Source organism: Mustela nivalis, assembly GCF_964662115.1.
Source record: "Mustela nivalis genome assembly, chromosome: 15".
Classification (NCBI taxonomy): Eukaryota; Metazoa; Chordata; class Mammalia; order Carnivora; family Mustelidae; genus Mustela; species Mustela nivalis.
The window spans coordinates 80,752,065-80,775,043 of NC_139034.1; the positions used below are offsets into that span (position 1 = coordinate 80,752,065).

The 22,979-nt window shown below is 40.4% G+C and overlaps 1 protein-coding gene and 1 long non-coding RNA gene across 8 annotated transcripts in view; one reads left to right on the forward strand and one right to left on the reverse strand.

The window, feature by feature from the left end:
- Positions 1 to 20,237, forward strand: part of BIVM (basic, immunoglobulin-like variable motif containing) — a 40,906-nt gene extending 20,669 nt beyond the window's left edge. For 4 of the 6 annotated variants that reach the window (XM_082700296.1, XM_082700293.1, XM_082700295.1 and 1 more), the window contains exons 7-10: positions 13,078 to 13,210; positions 14,787 to 14,873; positions 17,492 to 17,588; positions 18,572 to 20,237. In XM_082700296.1, coding sequence (XP_082556422.1) covers positions 13,078 to 13,210; positions 14,787 to 14,873; positions 17,492 to 17,588; positions 18,572 to 18,862 — 608 coding nt within the window. In that variant the 3' untranslated portion in view covers positions 18,863 to 20,237. The remainder of the gene's footprint in view (positions 1 to 13,077; positions 13,211 to 14,786; positions 14,874 to 17,491; positions 17,589 to 18,571) is intronic. The other 2 variants (XM_082700297.1, XM_082700298.1) reach the window with 2 other exon arrangements.
- LOC309848563 lies at positions 58 to 22,979 on the reverse strand. 2 transcript variants are annotated; one of them, XR_014303124.1, is made up of 3 exons: positions 22,728 to 22,979; positions 2,616 to 2,708; positions 58 to 1,094 (listed from the first exon to the last, which is right to left on the reverse strand). It is a non-coding gene; the product is annotated as an uncharacterized lncRNA (long non-coding RNA). The 2 variants fall into 2 exon arrangements; XR_014303125.1 differs by lacking the exon at positions 58 to 1,094 and having other exon boundaries at positions 2,418 to 2,708; positions 22,728 to 22,813.

The following is a 22,979-nucleotide window of genomic DNA, read 5'->3' on the forward strand; positions in this document are numbered from 1 at the left end:
TTAGAATATTTGATGTTAGGCCCGCATATTAACATCTAACAACAGGACAATGGATTATTTTTTTTTAAGATTTTATTTATTTATTTAGCAAAGAGACAGCAAGAGAAGGAACATAAGCAGGGGGAGTGGGAGAGGGAAAGCAGGCTTCCCACTGAGCAGGGAGCCTGATGTGGGGCTCGATCCCAGGACCCAGGGATCACGACCTGAGCCGAAGGCAGACGGTTCACTGACTGAGCCACCCAGAGGCCCCAGAACAATGGATTTTGAAAGTGACGTAGTTCTGTTACAGAATAGTGTTGGTTATAACAAAGTAATGGCATTGATCTTCAGGATTGTTTTGGTTATATGCTAATTATATTGACAATCTCCGTCTTTCACATTTCATCATAGGCGTTTGACTTTACTAACCAGAAGATTATAGTTAAAGAAAAATTATTCTGACACTTGTTAAAATGATAAGAGAGTCTTCCTTCAAGACTGTCGTAATGGGTTATTATCATGGGGACAGAGATGGGATTCAACCCTGAGAACAGCAAAGACTGCTGGGGATTTCTTGTCAATTAGCAAAGTGAGGGATGGTCGGCGGATGGGAGGTTACCGTAAGGGGACATGAGGGGGCTTAGGAGGATTCTTGCTGACTGGTCTGAGAGGATTCTAATGGTAGGCAGGCCAAGGGCAGGCTACAGGCTTGGACACCCAACAGCGGGGGATGAGGAAACTGGTCAGCGATGGCGGGTGAGAGTCTCTCTAAACTGGCTGAGCAGGATTCTTGTGGAAGCTGGACGAGCCAAGCATAGACGCAGAAGCCTGGGGTGGAGACGTCGTAGAGAAGAAGGCTCCAAGAAACCTAAGCAGTCTGGTCAAAGTGAGAGGGTACGTGGTTTATCATGGCGAAGGACTGAACAGAGAGTAGGATATAGTCTGTTGACCTGTAGCAGGTGTATCAAGTTGGTTCTGAGTCAGGCAGATTGGGAGTTCACATGTCAGTTTCTACACACACTGGTTCTGTGACCTTGAACAAGGCATTTAGGACCACCTACTGAGCCCAGTGTAGATCTTCATCTTTCTATACCTGTACCCATCCCATAGGGTCACTGTGAAGATAAAAAGAGACGTATTTGTCATATACCTAGTTCCTTGTCTGACACAGAGTCAGGACTCAGTAAATGTTAGCTTTTATTCTTACTCCCTGAATTCTGTGCATTTTCAGAGAACCTGTCCCTGTGGAAAAAGCAGCTTTTAAAATGAATGGTGTGTTTTCTTTTTTTGTTTCTGGCTTTTTTTTGTGTTTCTTTTTTTTCCCCCCTGTTTCTAGTGAGACTGTCAGCACAACTCCCTCAGAAACTGGTCAGACAATTAAAAATTATGAAAGTAAACCTGGTGATTCATAGACCTGTACCCCTGGGGCTAATAATATATTATATGTTAATAATAATAAAAAAAACTGTGAAAGGAAATACTTTCCAGTTTGCTAATTTTCTCTTCCAATATTGTCTAGTTGGCTTTTTTAAGAAATTGTCCATTGAATTTCAGTTTTTAAAAAAATGTCATATTTTTCATTCCGGAAATACCTAGTTCTTTTTCAAACCTGCTTAAATTTTTTTTTCTTTTTAAGCTTGAGGTATAACTGGCATATGACATGATATTAGTTCCGACTCCATAACATAATAACGATTTGCTATTATATGCATTGCAAAATGACCAACACAACAGGTGTGGCTCACATCTGTCACCACACATAGTTACAGATTTCTTGTGATGAGGACTTTCAAGCTTTACTTCCTTTACAGCTTTCAACTCTACAATACAGCATCAGTAACCAGAGTCTCCTTGCTGTACATTACATGCCCATATCTGGCTGATTTTATAACCGGAAGTTTGTACCTTTAACTACCTTCACACATTTCACCTTCCCCATTTTATTTTATTATTATTACTATTTTTAAATATTTTATTTATTTATTTGACAGACAAAGATCACAAGTAGGCAGAGAGGCAGGCAGAGAGAGGGAGAAGCAGGCTCCCGGCTGAGCAGAGAGCCCTATGCGGGGCTCGATCCCAGGACTCTGGGTCCATGACCTGAGCTGAAGGCAGAGGCTTTAACCCACTGAGCCACCCAGGTGCCCCCCCCCCATTTTATTTTTTAAGGTCTCTTTTTTCTTACAGTTTCAAGCCCCCTTTATTTTTTTGTTCCAAATACATCAAGCCTTTCCCCCCCCTGTATTTGATCTAATATTGAAAATTTGTCTGATTCTACTTTCTCTTGTTTCTTTTGGATTTCACTTGAGATGCTGTGTTTCCTTGTGTGTTTAATTTTTAAAAACTGTGATCTGTTTAGTTGGATCTACTTCTGTGGCAGTGGTTGGGGCTTGGTTTGAATTTAAGAATCTTGAGAGATTTGTATTTGTTTTTGCCCATTTCCTGGAGACAGGGACAATTTTTATTTAAACCCTCTAAGTGAGGATTTTTGTTGTGATGATACTGATGACATCATTTTGAACTGGCTTATGCTTTTGAATTCTTAGGGGAAATCTTTCCTCCACTATCATTCCAAAATTTGGACAGGCACATTTCTTCAATCTCTGTTCTGTGAAGTCAGTTTATTTCTGGTTCACCTTTAAATTGCATCGTGTTGCCCTAGCTTTGCATGGCCTCTTGCAAGGGAAGGCAAACCTTATCTCCACCTGTCTTGGGTTTTCAGCTGAGACCTGTAACAAAAAGACAGATGAACAAGTTTATTTACATGTACAGCACACTTCAGGTGGGAGAAACCTCAGTGAAAAGTAACTCAGCCTGATGGCTTAGAACAGCTTACTTAGCATCTGCAACAAAGAACAATACATTTGTAGAGAAGCGAGGGGACAAAGGGAGGTTATTTTGGGAGCCCAGGGCTTCCCACGGAAGCTTACTCATATGGGAGGGAACTAACGGAACAAGGTTGTTTGCAGATTCCTCTGGTGCCATATCTGGGCTGAGAGTCCTGTCTCCCGTAAAAGAAGAATTTACATCCTGCCTCTAGGTAAGGAAGAGGAGGGTTGAGAAAGCTTTCCCTGCATTTGTGTCTTCTTAATTGTCTTCAGCTCAAAATAATTTTTATGTCCAAGAGGCATATTTTGGGTGACAGGCATATTTTGGGTGACAGGCATATTTTGGGTGACAGGCATATTTTGGGTGACAGGCATATTTTGGTTTCCTTCCCGCTCGGTCCTGGGCACCCCCAGCCGTATTTCCTGCAGACCTCCTGCAGAAATCAGTAGAAGCTTACCTTCTATGGGGTTTAGCAGAAACCCTCAGCACAAAGGTTTTTGTAAGACCTCCACTTTTATTTCTTGTTTAATCTCTGGAAATCCTTCAGTTACATATTTTAACAGATCTTTTAAATATTTTATCTAGTACTTTTGTTATGTCATTGGCAGGGTTTTTTAGGGTCTCTGTATCCCAAGGAAGAAAAACCATTTAAACCATGGATCAATTTAAAAACTTAATGTTTTATGTAATTGTATTTATTTTCACATTTATGTTCTATTGTATGAAATAGTCCTAAACTCAGAATTCTTTAGACAACAACAGACTATGAATACTATGAATATTTCTGTGATTAAGCTTACGTATTATGATCAATGTCTATCTCTTTAAGCCACATTTATTTGTAGATAAAATATAGGAACTAAACCAGTCACAGTTTAATTACTGTGTAATTGTACTGTTGTAGGATTTTGGGGTTCTGGTTTCACGGAGTCGAAGAATGAATCTTGAGGCACAAAAGGGTAAAGTCAAGTGAAAGTTTATTAAGTGAAGGTGAGAGCAGAAGGGAAACAGAACAACTCTCTGGAGTGAGAGGGGTCCTGAATGTGCTGAATGTGGGCTTTTGAGAACTGACTAGGAAGCTTGTGGCCTTGACATTCTTCTGCCATCTTGGTTTGTTCCCTTATCTCTTGTTCTTCTCTGTGTTGGCATCTCCACCTGCCAGGAATAGTTCTGGAGCCCAGTTAGGGGAGTCAGGGGCCTCCTGTCTCTCCTGCCTAGACCTCTACCCCTTCCCTATTCTTGGGATGGGACCTGTGGGCAGAAAGAGCTATCCTGGGATTGTGAGGAGTGACTGATTGTGTACTTTTTAATTAGTGGGGGTTAGGGATAGTACAAGTCTCCATGATCTGGAAGTAAGGCTTTCTGGACCTTGAGTGGCCAGCTGGTGCCAAGATAAATAAAGTTCCATTTAATCATGAATGCACTAAGGCAGCCCTGTGTTCTTTGAGGAAGGTCACACTCTGCATGTTTCAGGTGTCTATCAGTGGGCTGCAAACTGTTAAGGAGATTTTATTTTAAGCTACATTTCTTTTGCGTTTGTTTCTCATATCAGTAGCAGTTATAGATATATATAGAGTTTTCCATAAGCTATCATTCAGATTAGTGGCTTGGCTTTCATTTGGTATATTGATTATTCCTGCTTTAATACCGAATGTTTTATACAGTTTTGGGGTTTTAAGGTCTTTGTCTGTTTTTGTTGTTGTTGTTGTTTGTTTATTTGCTTTTGTTTTTTAAAAATCAGCATTGACAAGTAAGGAGCATCTTCGGTAACCCTGCTGATTCCTTAATGTACTTTTACTCATATTTAGTCATTTCTGCCTGTTAGCCCCAGACACATTTGCTAAGAAAGTATATATGTTTTGTTCTAGGAAAGAGACATCTTATACTTTATTTTTTCAAATTAAAGGAAAATAGTATTAATTACATTGGTTCTAGATTTTTATCCTTGCCAGGTGTGTATTTTAGTTGACGATGATGGTAGCTTAAAGTATCAGCCTGCAGAACAAGACTCTCATCATTATTGTGGTTGTTTTATAGATCATATTGACCATTGTCATCTTGCTCATGTCTTAGCTTTTGAGGGTCATTTCATTTATTTTTAAAAATTTTAAAAGACTTTGTTTATTTATTTACTTGAGAGAGAAAGAGAGAGAGTGCTTGACCTTGTGAGTAGTAGGTGGGGGAGTAGCAGGGGAAGAGGGACAGGCAGACTTCTTGCTGACCATGGAGACAGCCACTGGGCTTGATTCCAGGACCCTGAGATCATGACCAGAGCTGAGGTCAGAGGCTTAACCGACTGAGCCACCTAGGTGCCCCAGACCTTGATTTTATTATAAGATTTCTGCATTTATTTTCATAGGGTAAGTAGAATGTTTTCCTGGCCCCAAAGACTTAATCGTGCTCCAGTTATTACAAAGTGAAATAATGATTCTATTCATTAAAGCTCTTAAAAAATTTACACTGAAGATGGAATTTTGCTGGAGCAAGGGGGTCACGGCACAGTAAGTAGTAATGTGAGCCAGACCTCCCCTGTGGGACACCCACCCTTCTCTGGTGACTGCGTGTATGACATGTGACCTTTCATGACATGCATGCTCAATCTATAGAATAAATATTAGTAAAAACTTAATTTTTTCTAGTGTGACAATAAAGAAAAATAAATGTTCTAATATTTTGTTTCTGTGCCCCAAGGGGTCTTGTGTAACCACTTGGGTGTATCCATGCTGAGCATCATAAACCAGAAGAGCAACTGGCAGAACTTCTCTATAAATAATACAGTAATTAATGGGAGGATGTCACATGGATATGTCTGAGACGATGGAAAAGTGCTGTGATATACTCCTTGGGCTGCTGTCCCAGGACTGCATTATGTGCGGGGCCGCCAGGAGACACCAGCCTAAGACTCACGAGTCCTTTACTTGCTTGTGTTATTGCCTTCCAATCAGAAGAGGATTTCATCAGAGAAGTTCGTGCATTTTTGTTGTATTACTGTCAGAGGCATCCAGGTATAGAAGGTCAGGACCTATGCAGAGAAGGGTCGGTAAAATTCAAGGAAATCAGGAGAGTCCCCAAGACTCAGAAATTCCAATATGAAAGAAAATATGATATCAGAAAGAATATGGTATCAAAGAAAATCTGAGTACAGCAGAAGCATCAGTTATATAAATTTAAGTGAATTCCCAGAGTAAGAAAATGTAGTTACTTATTAATGGGATGTGGGAAAATACTAATAGGGCCCTGGAGACAGTTGATTTAGGAACCACCGTTCTGGAATTTTAAACATGTTTTGCTCAAATATCCTGTTCAACTTTAAGATTTTATGCCCTACTTTTTTTTTTTTTTTAAGATTTTATTTATTTATTTGACAGAGATCACAAGTAGGCAGAGAGGCAGGCAGAGAGAGGAGGAAGCAGGCTCCCTGCTGAGCAGAGAGCTTGATGTGGGGCTTGATCCCAGGACCCTGGGATTATGACCTGAGCCGAAGGCAAAGGCTTTAACCCACTGAGCCACTCAGGAGCCGCTGCCCAACTTTTATTAGAAACTCCCTCATTTGCAGATCTTTTCAGTGTTTGTATTTTGTTTTATATCCTAACAGCCTAGTAGTTCTTCATGACTTTTTTAACTTAATGATTTGATGTGGAGATTCACCAGTGTCCCTAGTCATCTGGGCTGTGTGACGCCGGCCCCTACGGACTTTTTTTTACCCATATGTCCACACTCTCTCCAATATCTGCCACGTCTTTTTCACTGAGAGCAGAATGAACTACGCATTCCCTATTCCCTTGCCCAACCCCCTTTCCTTGGCAGGGGAGCTCCGTTGCTGCCTTTTCTTCAAATAAATTTTAATAATATATTTTCCCAGTTTTCTTTGTTTTCCTTTTTCCTATTACAATATGTGACTCCTGACTTTGTCTTTTTTATGTGTATTTCCTGGAGGATTTGGCATTTTCTTGTCTTCCTCCTCAATAATGAGTTGTCCTGCTCAATCCCGGCTTTATCGCTGAGCTCTCCCTGCCGCTTCGCGTGCTGGTCTTTCTTCATTCCTACAAGGTGGATTATTTGCGTCTGTCGTTTGTCGTTTGTCATATGGCCTATGCAGCCTTATGTTTCATCTTTCCAGTGTGTCTGTGTAGCTCCTTAACTGTAGCCTTCAATAGCCCTGGGTCCATATATGGTGACCATGACCTCGCAGGAGCTGCCCTCCAACTTCTGACCGTATTCAGAGGAAAAGACCTTTCTGTTCTCCCTCTTCGTGGAAGAAAGAGTTGAAAAACCTGCTTTTCTCATTTGTCTCTGGGATGTTCAGTAGTGAACTGGGATGTTCATTGTCCCTTGTTTCTGTTCCCTTGAAAAACACTTTGAGATGCATATTTTCTTTTTGTTTCCTTTTTTTTAATTAAGATTTTTATTTATTTATTTGACAGAGAGATCACAAGTAGGCAGAGGGGCAGGCATTGAGAGAGAGGGGGAAGCAGGCTCCCCGCCCTGCAGAGAGCCCGATACGGGGCTCAATCCCAGGACCCTGAGGTCATGACCTGAGCCGAAGGCAGAGGCTTAACCCACTGAGCCACCCAGGCGCCCCTTCTTTTTGTTTCAATTATTATTGTTATTTTTAAGAATTTTAATTTGTTTATTTGACAGAGATCACAAGTAGGCAGAGAGGCAGACAGAGAAGAGGAAGCTGGCTCCCTGCTGAGCAGAGAGCCCGATGCGGGGCTCGATTCCAGGACCCTGGGACCATGACCTGAGCTGAAGGCAGAGGCTTAACCCACTGAGCCACCCAGGTGTCCCTGTTTAAATTATTTTAAAAGAATTATTAGGCCTGTTTTCCTGGGTACGAGGCTTCTTCGACTTTGGAATGCCCCAGTGCTTGCTGAGATGCTCATTTCCAGGGCTCCCTCAGTAAATGGAAACCAAGCTCACTCAGGGAATAAAAACAAAATACAGGGGTTTTTATGGAAAGAACCTAGATGCCCTTCAACAGATGAATGGATAAAGAAAATGTGGTATATATAAACAATGGAATACTGTGCAGCCATCAAAAGAAATGAAATCTTGCCATTTGCGATGACGTGGATGGAACTAGAGGGTATTATGCTTAGCGAAATAAGTCAATCGGAGAAAGACAACTATCTGATCTCCCTGACAACTATATGATCTGACAACTATATCTGATCTGACAACTATATGATCTCCCTGATATGAGGAAGTGGAGATGGGAGGTTTTGGGGGTAGGAAAAGAATAGATGAAACAAGGTGGGCTCGGGAGGGAGACAAACAAACCATTAGAGACTCTTAATCTCACAGAACAAACTGAGGGTGGCTGGGGGGAGGTCGGTGGGGGGATGGGGTCATGGACACTGGGGAGGGTATGTGCTATGGTGAGTGCTGTGAAGTGTGTAAACCCGGCGATTCACAGACCTGTACCCCTGGGGCTAATAATACATTATATGTTAATAAAAAAATTAAAAAATTTAAAAAATATAGGGGTTTTGTTGAAATTAACAGATTAACTGTTAACATGAGTAGAAGTATTTTTTTTTAAAGATTTTATTTATTTATTTGAGAGAGAGAATGAGAGAGAGAGAGCATGAGAGTGGGGAGGGAGAGAGGGAGAAGCAGACTCCCCGCTGAGCCAGGAGTGTGATGTGAGACTGGATCTTGGGACTCCAGGATCATGACCTGAGCTGAAGGTCAGTCGCTTAACCAACTGAGCCACTGAGGCGCCGATTTTTTTTTAATTACTCATAATAAAAGTTTGTGTGGTAAGTGGGTCAACAACTAGTTCGAACATTGGTGCACTTATTATTATTTTATTACTATTATTATTATTCAGTTAACTTAAAACTGTTGGTTCACTTAGCCACCAACATTTGTGCCAGGGAAATCTAGATTAATTTTTAAAAATTTTTAGAAAGATTTTATTTATTTATTTGAGAGAGAGTTCACCAGTGGGGGCAGGGAGAGGGGCAAAGAGAGAGAGACAAGCAGATTCCCTAGGCAGCAGGACGTGGGGCTCGATCCCAGGACCCTGGGATTATGACTGAGCTGAAGGCAGGTGCTTAACTGACTGAGTCACCCAGGTGCCCCTAGATTAATTTTTTTGATCAGGTAGCCTAACAATTATACCAATGTTCATGTATTTCATTTTTTAAAATATTTAATTTATTTATTTGACGGAGGGAGAGAGACCACAAGTAGGCAGAGAGGCAGGCAGAGAGAGGGAAGCAGGCTCCCCACTGAGCAGAGAGCCCGATGCGGGGCTCAATCCCAGGATCCTGAGATCATGACCCGGGCTGAAGACAGAGGCTTAACCCACTGAGCCACCCAGGTGCCCCCATGTATTTCATTTTTATTGTAGTATGTATTATACTCCTTAGTTCTGCTTAACCAAGAATAGCTACCTCTACCCTTTCCCAATAGGATACATATATAACCTCACTGTGGCCACTTATGAGCTTACCACAGTGCCTTAGCATGTCTCAGGTGGCTCCACAGTAATAATCTGTTTCCTTCATCCCCTCCAGTTCTTATTAGACACCGTGGCACTTCTCAATGTGCAGTGCTGGTAGATCCTTCTACTTTAGGAGCTCTCCAATGCTTGCTTAAGGCATAAAATCCTTAGTATCATTCAAAGCCAGTGCAGATGGGTCTTCCACTGCTGTCCTACATGGACCAGTTGTATTTAAAATATGTCGAGGGAGGACGAGCCTTGCAGGATAATGTTATGTTTCTGGATTAAAGAATCTGGTTTTTGTCTTTGAAGGTGTAAAATACATTATGATACATTCTTCCAGAATTCTCTATGGTTTCCCTATAGATGATCAGGCTCTATTGAACAAACTTGCATTAAACAGACTCAAAGAATACCAAAATGTTGTTTGTATATTAACTTTGAGTGAGGAATATATAACCAAAGGGACCAGAATTCTCTTGCTGGTGGCCCAGGAGGTGTGCTCCTCCTTGCTGGATAGCGGGCCAGCTGATTCTGCTAGTTCTTTTCTCCTTGTGCACCATACAGATCAGGCCCGGCCTGCAGTTGGAAGAGGTTGCTTTGTCCTGAGGTTTTGAATTTTTGAGAAATGCTCTGGTTTAGGCCAAGCATCGTGCTGAATTTCTTTTCTATCAGTAACACATTTTTGTGCCTTCTCCTGCCTGGTACTTCCTTGAATGATGACCTTAATGTATTAAATACTGTGTTTACTGTCTTTTATTTCAGAGGGGGATCTTTTTTGACCTTATCCTGAAATTCTGAGGGTGCCCTACGGTAGGATGCACTCTGCTGTCGTCTACCCTCTGCTCCAAACTAGCCCACTTGCTGTTCCCTGATTACATCCCTTCCCTGCGATGATTGCCTTTTCTCCTCCTGGCTTTCCCTCTGTCTGGATTGTTGAAATCCTACCACTTCCTTAAGTTCTGTCTTGAATGCCACCCTTCTTGATCCGATGTGCTCTTCTATGAATTATATCCCTTTTCTGTGGTACTGTCCTATTACACTCTGTAGTGAACTTACTTGTTTTATCTTCTGGGAGGGCCGGTCAAGGTACTGTGCATTACTTGCCTCCTGTTTTCCTGCGTTCGTGGTATAGTTAGTAGGTGCTCACAGCTTTCCTACTGCATTGAGTTAAATGGAGTTTTCCTTTAACTCCAGACCGGGTCTCAAATGGGATCCTTGGGCCCTGTGTGTCAGGCTGTAGTCTTTCTATCAAGAGATGGATCTTCCATTGATAGGAAATTGAGTGATTTTCAAACTGGGCTCAGCTGAGCCGTGGGACTTCCATGGCACTCTTGGTGCTAAGAGTGGCGAGCACTAGGCATCCAGGGTCCCTACTCCCTTTTTGGCCGTGGCTTTTTGCCTTTTAATATACCGGCCTGCCATGACCACTTCCCTTGCAGAAAGTTTCTATAACCAAAACTTTGAAAATTATTATTAAAGTAGGGGTCATCAAAGTGTAGTCCTTTTTGTCAACAGAGTTTGACGAGGGTACAGCCATAACCATTTGCTTACACATTGCCTGTGGCTGGCTGCGTTCTGCAATGGCAGAGGGGACTAGTACAGGGAAGCTCATGACCCACAAGCCTCAAATATTTGCTCTCTGGCCCTTTAAGAAAAAATTTTGGTAATCCCTAATCTAAATCAGTTAGAACCTTGAAGTAAAGAGCATGAACATCCCTGACTAGCACCGAGCCCATAATTTTTACTCCATAGAACCCCCCACCCCCCACCTCATGTCTTATTCTGGAAAATGAGGACATGGTCAAAGAGTGTTTGTAGCACCTGTACTCTTGGGGAAAAAAAAAAAAAAAAAGAGTGCAGCAGACAGAAAGATGTGAAGGTTAATGAGAACAGATGTTCTCACCTATCTCATTTGCCCCTAAGATTTTGAATATATTCCTGGACATTAGAGTCATTACTCTTCACAGTCACACGAATGAAGTCAGGTGTTTTGTATTACATTTGACTTTAAAGAAGGAAAATGTGAAATACTTAAAGATATCCATTAAAAAGCTATAATAAAAATCCCTTTTATTATAAGCTTTAGTTATTTAGTAAAAGTTTTAGTTAGTTGGGAAAACTTTGTGTTTGACATTTTCACAATTTTAAAAAGATGTTGAGTTTTTTCTAAACCAGTTTTATGTATAACCATTTTTGTAATTATTGAATTCGTTAGGAGTCCAAATGCTAATATTTACATTTGCTCACGATCCTGGAGCCTATCTACAATGACATTCAACTATGGTAATGACATAAGGATCCTCTTCTGAACTTTAGTTCATCCATTAGAGCTGCCCTTGGGTGTTAGTTTTTTTTTTTTTTTTTTTTTTTTTAGATTTTCTTTATTTATTCATGAGAGACAGAGAGAGGCAGAGAGAGAAGCAGGCTCCTCACAGAGCAGGAAGCCCAGTAGGGGTTCCATCCCAGGACCCTAGGATCACAACCCAAGCAGAAGGCAGGCGCCCCATCGACTGAGTCACCCAGGTGCCCCGAATGTTCGTTTTTAAATTGTCCAGGGAAGTCAACCAAAAGCCCAGAAAGATTTATCCCTTGTCATTATGAAATAGAAATTTTAGTGGAAAAGTTCACCTTGCCATGCAGATATGTCCTGGTGGTAGGCCATGAAGTAAAAAAGTCTACGGGGAAGACCTCGAGGAAGCCTTGGAGAAGGAATTGAAGCTAGAAATGTTATCATCCCCATGCAGCTCACAAATCCCGGTGTCTTTGAGGGGTGGGGTGGCGTCCTGCTGCCTTAGCTTTGCTGCAGTCATTGACCTGCTGTTCTTACTGGTCTTCAGCTATGTCAGTGGCCGGAAGGTCAATCAGGGAAATCGTAAATTGCCACCTTTCATCGACTTTGCCTATTTTTAGGATTTCTAGTTTTAACGGGCTATTTGTTCATGAATAATTCAGTTTCTGCCAGGGGATGCAAGTTAATGAAACCTCACTTAATGGGTTTGAGTATCGAGTGCTGGTAAAGACTTATTGCTTATGGTAAAACTTTTGAAGTGACTTTACAACTAATAGAGCTGTGGGAAGTCTAAAAGGAGCATCGGTTATAAGAGGATTCTGTGGTATGAGCAGCCTGTCTGAGAGATGTTCTTATCTCATCACTTGGCTTATGAAAGCTGTCCCTCTAGTCTGGGTAGCTTCTGTAGAAAGACTAAAGTGTGTGTTGCATTTTGGGGGTTTGTGTCTTATCTGGAGTTTATATTTACCCATCCACATCAGTGTACATACCGCCGGAGCTGTGCAAGATGACCACTGTGGAATGGGAAGAACATGCTAGAATGCCAGTATTTTAATTTAATTAAAAAATTCTTACCTTTTGCATATCTTTTGCGAAGTCATATTAGACAGTAGTCTATATAGTCTGTGAACAAAAGTGCTTCTCATGGGCATGTCTCTTCAGACATCTCCAGTGACAGATGTGCACAACCAGAAAAGTTGAGACCATTGTTGTATACACTAGGTATTGGGTTTTATGTGGTAATTAAATCCTGTAGACAAGTATGTGGTATTAGGACGTTTTGATAAACAAGGGCTTCGTTCAGGTCTTTAGTTTGCTGCTCAGTTTATCTGAATTTCAGTCAAAAGGGTAAAACTGAAAGTAAATGTATTAATATTTTTTGTGTCTGTCAATAGTTTCTCACTCTTCCTAGGCAATGTCAGTGTGTTCCGAGTCACGTCTTAACAGTCCTTAACTAGTTGTTCGTGTAAAGCATTGACAGTGTTTTATGGTTCTTCAGTTTGTTTGCTTTTGTTTTGTGTAGCTTCAGGGGCCTTGTCGAAGTTAACTCATGGATTGAAAGATGAATCGCTGGCTTATATCTATCATTGCCAAAATCATTATTTTTGTCCAATTGGCTTTGAAGCAACCCCTGTGAAAGCTAATAAAGCATTCAGGTAAGCATTTACATATCTTTTGTGACTAATTCCCCAAGAAAATACGTGGTAGAAAGCATTTAAGAAATATTTAGTTGCTCAGCAATTGGAAGATTTGGTTTCTTTAGATCAAGTTAGACTGTTCTTTTTTTAAATGGTAGACTCTTCATTTATATTTCAACTAGTTCTTTTGCAGAATGGCACTTGGTTAGTTGTGCTTTTACATTACCACTTAGATACTGTTGTTCAGACTCATAAAGGGAAAGACTTTTGAAAAACTCACTCTTAATGTTTATTGTAAAATGGTTGTGTAGGACTTCACGTATTATGTCGTTGGGTTTTCATCCGTTGTGCCACATGGAAAATGAAATATGGAGTCTAGTATCAAAAAATTGTCCCAACTCAGTCCATTAAGCATCCTCTTCCTTCCTCATAGTGAAAAAATGTGGAATTTGTCAGTGTGGCCCCCTTTGTCCTGGGAGAGTGGCCTTGGTACTTCAGAAGGAGGAAGGGGCAGCATTGCTCTTTCAGTGAGACCTGAGTGTCAGGCAGGGAGAGCATGACTCGGTCATCTGGGGGTAGGATGGGTTCTTTGAGTCTGGAAGCCATGCAACATGATTCCCCTCTCAAGGCGCTGTGGGATTGCAGGGTCCTGGGACAGGATCCTGGGACCTGGGAGATCCAGGAAGCTGACCACTGTATTTTTGTGAATGAGGAACAACAGGGAAACTACTTGATCTCTCCAAATTCTGAAATGTTTTATTCATCTCTCTGGAGGTGAATTATGTTGTTTCTTCTGTGGTCTCATTCTACAACTTCACCTTACTCCTGACATCTATCAAATATAAAATGTGCAACAGTAGGTCCTCCTACTCTGTACCCATTATGGTACACCTCTGTACCATACTCTAACGATCACCTGGATACCTTTACAGCTGGGCAGATCCCTCCCCTTGCTTGACTCCAGACTTACTTGGATTAGTTTCCAGAGGTGGGATTAGGGCATTGGTATACTTTAGGGTTTTATTTTTAGAATGCCTTTTTTTTTTTTTAAAGATTTTATTTATTTATTTGATAGACAGAGATCAGAAGTATGCAGAGAGGCAGGCAGAGAGAGAAGGGGAAGCAGGCTCTTTGCTGAGCAGAAAGCCTGATGCAGGACTCGATCCCAGGACCCTGGGATCATGACCTGAGCCGAAGGCAGCGGCTTAACCCAGTGAGTCACCCACGTGCCCGGAGAACGCCTTTTGAAACTTTTTAAATGCACAGTGAAAGGAGATGAGTGGCTGGAGAATGCTGGTAGCATGCTAGGATGTTTTTCTTCGTTTTAGATGCTGAGAGAGGAGGTATGTTCTTTTTTTTTTTTTTTCTAGTCCTATATTTTATAATAGAGATTAAAACCTAAGTGTAATTTATGCTTTCTCTTTAATGGCCTTAAGAAATTTGTTCAAACCTAAACTCCAGTATTTATTTTAGCATTAATGAATGTCGTATTTGAATAAACATTAGTATATCTTTTATTAACATAGCTGAAGCGGTATTTTCAAAGGAGTGATTGGCCTTTATTAAGCTTACTATGAATGAATTTTATATTTAGCAGGGGCCCCCTCTCACAACAAGAAGTAGAATATTGGATCTTAATTGGAGAATCAAGTAGAAAACATCCTGCTATTCACTGTAAAAAGTACGTTAATTTCCCATTTTCTCTTTAATTTAGGTGAGATTTAATATAGTGAAATGCACAGATCTTAATTGTGTCATTAGGTGGATTTTGGTAACTGAATATACTTGTTTATCACCACCCCAGTCAAGATAAGGAAGATTTTCATTGCATTGAAAGTACCCTTATTCTCTTTTCCTGTTAGTCCCCAGAGACAACCTCTATCACTGTGGAATTGCTTTGCATGTTCTTGAAATTCACGTCAGTGGAGTCGTACAATATTCTTTCTTGTCTGGCCTTGTGAGATTATCCACTTTGTCATGCATGTCATGCTTCTTTATTTATTGCCGAGTGGTTTTAGGTACCGTAAGTATACCGTAGTTTGTTATCTGTATCCCTGTTGATGACCATTTGGATTGTTTTAAGTGTGGTCTATTATGGGTGAAGCTGTTGGGAACATTAATGTACATGTCTTTAAAAAATTTTTAAGTAACAGCTTCATTGAAATAAAATTCACATACCATAAAGTGCGCCCTTTAAAAATGTAAAAAATGTTCAATGGATTTTAGTATATTTAGAGTTGAGCATCAGTCCCCATGATCTAATTCCAGGACATTTTCATAACCCCCACAAGAAACCCCATACCCATTAGCAGTCACTCCCCAGCCCCCTCCCCTCAGCCCCTGATCTACTTTCTATCCCTGTGCATTTGCCTAATATGGACATTTCATATAAATGGAATCATAAAACGTGTGGCCTTTTGTGTGGTTTTGTTTTTTTTCACTCAGAATAATGTTTTCAGCGTTCATCTGTGTTGTAGCATGGACCAGGACTACATTCCTTTATACGGCCAAATAGTTTTCTGCTGTATGGATATGCCACATTTTCTTGTGCAAGTTTTTTAAGAACATGTTTCTATGTTTTGTTTCTCTTGGGTAGATACCTAGGAATGGAATTGCTGATTATAGGGTGGATGCATATTTAAGAAACTGGGTGAATGTTCTCCTGTGGGGTTGTACCATTTTATACTCCCACCAGCATTGTATGGACAGTCTGGTGTTTCTTCATATCTTCAACAATATTTGATATTTTATTCCTTTTTTCTTTTACTTTTTAAAAAAATTTTCCCAGCTTTATTGAGGTATAATGCACAAATACAACTGTATATATTTAAAGTGTCCAATGTACTGATTTGACGTATATTTTGTGAAACGATTACTGCAATCAAGTCTTAATTAACATATCCATCAGCTCACATAGTTACCTTTTCTGTGTATGTGGTGATAATACTTAAGATCTACTCTTTTAGTGAATTTCAAGTATATGGTACAGTATTAAGTATAGTATAAGTATAATATGGTACAGTATTAAGTACAGCCATGCTGTACAGATCCCTAAGTGTTTTAATGGTATTGTAAACTGGTTTTTAAAAAGTTTTATTTAGAAAAATATGTCTATTTTCTAGTTATTGAGAAATAACTGGCACATACCACTATATAAGCTAACAGTGTCCAGCATGATGGTCTGATTTACATATATAGTGAAATGATGGCCACAACAGGTTTAGTTAAAAAGAAGTCCTCCTTGTGATGAGAACTCTTGGGATCTACTCTCTTACCACTTCTCTATATATCATAGAGCAGTGTTGGCTGAAGTCACTATGTTGTACATGATATCCCTAGTACTTATTTATCTTATAACTGGAAGTTTGCACCTTTTGGCACTTTCCTTCAAAAATTTCAGTTCCTAATTATTTTCTGGTAGTGTACAAAAATACAATTTGTTTATATACATAGGACCTCAATACCACATTTTTATCAAACACATTAATTTCAATAGTAGTTTTATAATCCAAAGTAATTTGTAGTTGTTTGGATTTTCTATACAATCAGTCATGTTGTCTGTGAATAAATGCACGTTAACTTTGTTTTTTTTTAAGATTTATTTATTTCAGAGAGGGAGAGAGAGAGAGAGAGGAAAGTGTGAGCATGTAGGGGTGGGAGGGAGGGGTAAGGGGAGAGGGAGAGGGGAAGCCGACTCCCCACTGAGCTGAGTGTGGAGCTGGAGGTGGGGCCATCACCTAACCAGGAGATCCTGACCTGAGCCAAAACCAAGAGTGGAACACTCAACTGACAGAGCAGCCCAGGCACCCTCATGTAACTTAAATCTTTTGAAAACTTGACTTTAATTAAAAAGGAAATATGGACTGTTTCTACTCTAGCCTGCAGGATGTCATGTAACAAACAGGTTGATACATATGTATTTCTTTGTGAAAGTAGCCATTTTAAAACCCAGAATCTTGGCAGTAGTTGGTTAAACAAAAATGTCATAAAAAAAAAGAACTAAAGCTTAGTAGGTAGAACAACCTTGACAAGAGAATTATTATCATGGTAATACTGTAGCAAATTGCTCATGTGAAAAGTTCCATTACAGGGGCACCTGGTGGCTCAGTGGGTTAAGCGTCTAACGCTTGATTTCGGCTCAGGCTGTGATCTTGGGGGTCTTGACATCAAGTCTTGCATTGGGCTCTGCACTCAGTGCAGAGTCTGCTTGTCCCTCTGCCCCACTCATCCTCTAAAAACATTCTATTACAGTGGTATTTTGTACTTAAAATGTGCTTTATCCTTCCTTTTTCACTATAGGTGGGCAGATATTGTTACTGATCTCAACACTCAAAATCCAGAATATCTAGACATCCGACACTTGGAGAGGGGGCTGCAGTATCGAAAAACAAAAAAGGTAAGAACACAATAGTATTTGAAGATATTTCCCAGCCAGCCAGTATGCAGTATACTATTCAGCACTCTTTAGGTTGTAAATAATGGAAATCCACTTCAGATTATTTTAGATAGAAAAGCGAGAATTAATTTTAGGACAGAGGAGTATCTTTGGAATGAAAAGCAAAGACTATAGCCTGGATTCAAAACAGACTGGTATCAGCTTAAAGAATGTTATCAGAGGACAAGGAGCTAACTTGTCTCATTCTTTTGGGAGTTGTATGCTATTCTTATCTGATTATTGACTTCCAAAAGATCAGGAACTTCAACTTCTATCTCGCTTTCAGATGAGCCATTTAGACTGAGACTCAACCTGCCTCTGGCGTAGTTGGGGTCAGGTGTTCCCTCCTGAGCCCTGTGAACTGTGGCCAGGAGGCAGAGCCATGTGTGCACAAGGTAGCTGGGGGAGATTCGCAAGGAAAGGTAGATTCTGCGGATTGATATGCCACTGATATGATACGACTAACATCAAGAACATAGAAGAGACTGGAAGAGGAATGATCTTGGTGTTTTAAGATTTTATTTATTTATTTATTTATTTATGAGCGTGAGTCAGGGCGGAAGGACAGAAGGCGAGAGAATCCCGAGTAAACTGCACTGAGTGCAGAGCCAGATGTGAGGCTCAGACTTACAACCCTGAGATCATGACTCGAGCGGAATTCAAGAGTTGGCTGCTTGATCGATTGAGCCACCGAGGCGCCCCAAATTTTGGAGTTTGGGTTAGGCAAATAGGGAGGTAACAGTGTGTGTGAGTGGTGGAGAGGCATATGAGGGGAACTGTTACATTTTTGTAAAGGCAGCTGGTCAAGAAAGATGCAGGTTAAGGCGATCTGGTGATGTCTGTTTTGAGGCAGGTGAAGGAGGAAAAATAAGGGAAATCATAGAAATCCACATTATAAGCATAATTCCTTTTATTTTCTTAACCCAACTTTTTTTTCTTCTCAGGTTGGGGGAAATTTGCATTGCATCATAGCATTCCAGAGACTTAATTGGCAAAGATTTGGCCTTTGGAACTTTCCATTTGGAACAGTGAGACAAGAATCACAGCCAACACATGCCCAGGGCATTGCCAAATCGGAGAGTGAAGATAATATCTCCAAGAAGCAGCATGGGCGTCTGGGCCGGTCTTTCAGTGCCAGTTTCCATCAGGACTCAGCATGGAAAAAGATGTCCAGTATCCATGAGAGAAGGAACAGTGGCTATCAGGGTTACAGTGATTATGATGGGAATGATTAACCATGCTGGGTTCTGAAAATTTTGTGTTACACACATGACTGGTCTATACAAGACTGCATTAAGACAGTAGAAGTTTTATTAAGTCTACACTAAATAGGAACTGATCTTGTGGTATAAAACATACCCTTGTAGTTCTCCAGTAAATAAGCTTGTATATGATTATGATGGGAGATTTCAGATACATAAGCAGATAAGCACAGATTATTGTCCTTTTAAAGTTAAGAGTATGCAAACATTATGGACAATTTTACAAAATCCAACAAATTGCATATAAAGAAATCAAACACAAATTTACTTAATAGCATCATGATTTGCAATACTTAAGCATGAAATTATTTCCTATGACTTAATCACCAGACATTTGTTGCAGACTGTTTGATTCCTAAACTCAAGATGTAAGGCACCATTTGCCCTTTTAAACAAAATTGGGGCTGTTGATTTCTAGTTTCCTCTCATGGTAAAGCTCATTTAAAATTTAGTGAATCTAGAATTCTTTAACTTGTACGCAGTATCTTGCCCGCCTCATTTGTTTCCTGACTAACTTTCTCAGGATCCTCAATAAAGAGGCAAAAGAGAAGACTCAAGAAAGTCATCTTTTCTATTGGTGCATTGATTCGGATATTCTTGACTTTTTTTGACTTGGTATCTTAGTGTACAATATTGGCAAGATTTTCAGGTCTTGAGAGCTTTCTTTCTACAGTGAACCTTGTTTTGAGATAGAATAAAAAAAACAAGTGGGATCCAAAGTTTCTACTTCCAAGGTAATCTGTGAAATGAGATCTTGTGATATTTGATTAGTCCCTCAGCGTGGAGTCCTATGTTGTTAACAGCATTAAAGATGCATTAGGAATGTTATGTCACTCAGAGCGCAAATATCCATATTCCCAACTCTGAGCTGCTTCTTTTAAAAATCTGTACAATTAGCTGTTTGAAGTGAGTGTTAAGTAGTTCCAAAAGAGTGGATTTCATGTATTTGAGCTCCTCTCTGGTTGATGTCAGTTTTTCTTCTGCTGCCAACCTATGACTTGTTCTTTCATTTCGGGGCTGTTCCATGACTCAGATCAGTAACTTGATTATGACAAGGTGCTGAATATGTTGGTAACCATATTGCAATACACCTCAAGAAGAGGGTTCAGATTTTTATTTTTAAAATATTTTCATTTTCTTCTCTTTTGAATTTTATATCCATTTATCCACTCAGACATACCTAGCCTACAGACAGGGATATATATTATGAAATGGTCATTTTTCTGAAGAGAATATTTTGCGTGAAATGCAAAGGACTGAAAGAGATTTGTAGGTTGTTGATTTTGTTACTTCACACTGGAACTTTTAAGAGGTTTTCATCAAATAAAGTTTTGTTTTCTACTTTTAATGATGTGGATGTTTTGAACGTTTATTTTAGGTAGGGATTACCCTTGGAAATCTGTGTGAAGTATGTGACAACAGCTCCTGAGTAGTGTGTTATAAGAAACTATCATGTATCAGACTTTTATAATCAACAAAACAGTACACATTATGACTATACTTTTAGATTCTGAGATAGAAAATTTAATTAGTTTGAACCAAATGAAGTTGTCATTTTTATAGGTCAAACATAGTTGACTATCAGCAATTTCATAGAGTTTAAGGAAACATTTCAGAGAAGAGGCAGATAGGAAGAACCAAGAGGAAGGGAGACAAATGCAACACAAAGAATACAGTGACACCTACGAAAGAGGATGAATTTATAGAGATTGCCTATTGGCCATTAATAATTTTTACAAAAGTCTTGAAATATATGATTACTTAATAACCTGACATATAAGTTCAGCTGTTATTAAGAGCAGAATGAGGTTTATAGAGACTAATTTTCCAAAAATTATGTGCAAGTTACTGCACACTTTTCTTTCAAGGTTAGTAACGTTCCTGTCATATTTGATTTTTTGGTCAACTCTTCTTAGGAGTCTCCATAGAAGCAATGAAGGTTCAAATACTGGCTCTGGACTTGCTAGCTGTTTCACTTGGGCAAGTTAAGATTAATGTTTCTGTGTTTATTTTCTCATTGGTAAGGTGGGGATAATAGCATATATTTTATAAAGTGTTTTGAAGAATAAATAAGTTAATGTATGTACAGTGTTTAGAACGGTGCTTTCCAGATAGTGCTTGGAACTGTTACTCCAAAAGATGTGTATTTCTGTTCAGAATCTTGAGAGCTCTTTAAGCAGCATCTAAAGGATGCTATAAGTCATATACACATCTTCAAAAGAATATTTTGTATTCAAGACATGTTGCTCTGGCTTTAAAAGCACTCATAATGCTCAAATGCCTACATTGGCTATTTGTTTTTACCCAGCTCGTAGGCATTAAAAAAAAAATGTTCATTTGGATCAAATCCTGAAACTATTCCTTTCCCCACTACTATGCTGGCCCATCAGGAGGCCAGGTTGGTGCAGCAGCTGAAACACATCCAAACTTGCTTTTTCCCAGACACTAAAGGGGCGCAGGCAAGTTGCCCTAGGATCCATCGTTTGTGTATCCGTTTTACCCACAGCATCTTCTCCCTCAGTCATTCACGCAGCAAACTAGTTTGAAACCATTAAATCACTGATCTTGGAACAACCCCAAGAAGAAGTTGGCATCTCCATTTTTTTTTTACAGACTCTCATTGGTGAAGAAACTTGCTTAGGATCATAGAAGAAACTTGCCATTATAACAAATACTACAGACTGGCGGGCTTAAAAACCGAATTTATTTTCTCACAGCTCCGGGGGCTGGAAGTCTGAGGTCAGAATGTTGACCGTTTGGTTTTTCCCTGAGCCTTTCTCCTGGGCTTGCAGATGGCCACCTTCTAGCTATGTCCCCACAGGGTCTTTGCTCTGTGCACACATCCCTCTGCGTGCCCAAATTTTCTCTCATAAAGACAATAGATTGGGTTAGGTTCACCCTCAGCCTCATTTTAAAATAATCAGTTTTAAAAGGCCCATCTCCTATCACCACGTTCTGAGGTGCTGGGGTTAGGGCTTTAACATCAGTTTTGGAGCTGAGTGCAGTTGAGCCCACGAACACAGGGTTATTATGTGGCTCAGACTGCGTTTGGACCAATGGCTGCCTGAGCTGGGAGGAAATTCTTTCAGGAGGGTGCGAGATTCAAGGGACAGCTTTACACTAGAGGCTAAAAGAGGTCATTTAGGCAGTATTTCTGGAATACCTGCTGAGTGTCTGGAGTGTGTGTATGTGTCGGGGACGGGGACCGTCAAAAACTGAATAAGCAATTTTATTAAACTCTGTAAAATACAACTAGTAACTATTTTGGGGAATGACTCCATAGATGGAGAAAATGCAAAAAAGCACTTCGTGCAATGGTTTTGCTAAAAACGAATATTTGACATTCTGTCATAAAGGGCTCCTTGAACAAAACCACCTCATTTAAATCAGACCTTTCCACTGAGCTTGAATTTCGTTTCAATACTTCAAATCCGAACCCGTGTGTACGACACGGCTGTCATTTAATGAACAGCAGTGATGCATGGTCTGCACGTCACCTCCCAACCTTGCTCAAAGTCTGCCCAAACTGGTTTCGTGCTCAGTTTGCAGAGGAAGAAACCAGTTCGGAACAAACGTTACTTAACAACACTGAACACTAAGACGGGGTGGTGTGGCCGCCATCGGACTCTGCGCCCGAGAGTTCTGGGGCGCCTTCCCCAAAGCTACTCCCGTAATGAAGTTTCTTGCCATTTCTGACCTACAAGCCGTGGAATCCTACATTTGGACGCCAGAGAAAACCGAACTATACTTCAAGAGTAAAGGCTTTTAAAAGTGGCTTCACTTAAGATGATGCCCTATTATCATCTAGCTCCTCCAGGTTATCAGACAAAACACTTACTGACTTAAAAACACCAGCAAAGCATCCACCTTTCTGTCGCCGCCTCTCACGTAAAACGTTGGGTATTGAGAGTGCAGAAGTAGCGGCTGGTGCGGAGAGAATGAAACGCAGAAGAGACGCCGCAAACTGTCACCTCAGCAAGAAGGCTCTCTGCGTATACTTGCGGCGTGTGGCTGCGACAGAGCGCCAGCGTGGAGCGAGCCCGGGAATAACTGGACACAGACGCACGGGCCGATCCGCCCCCTCGCCTCC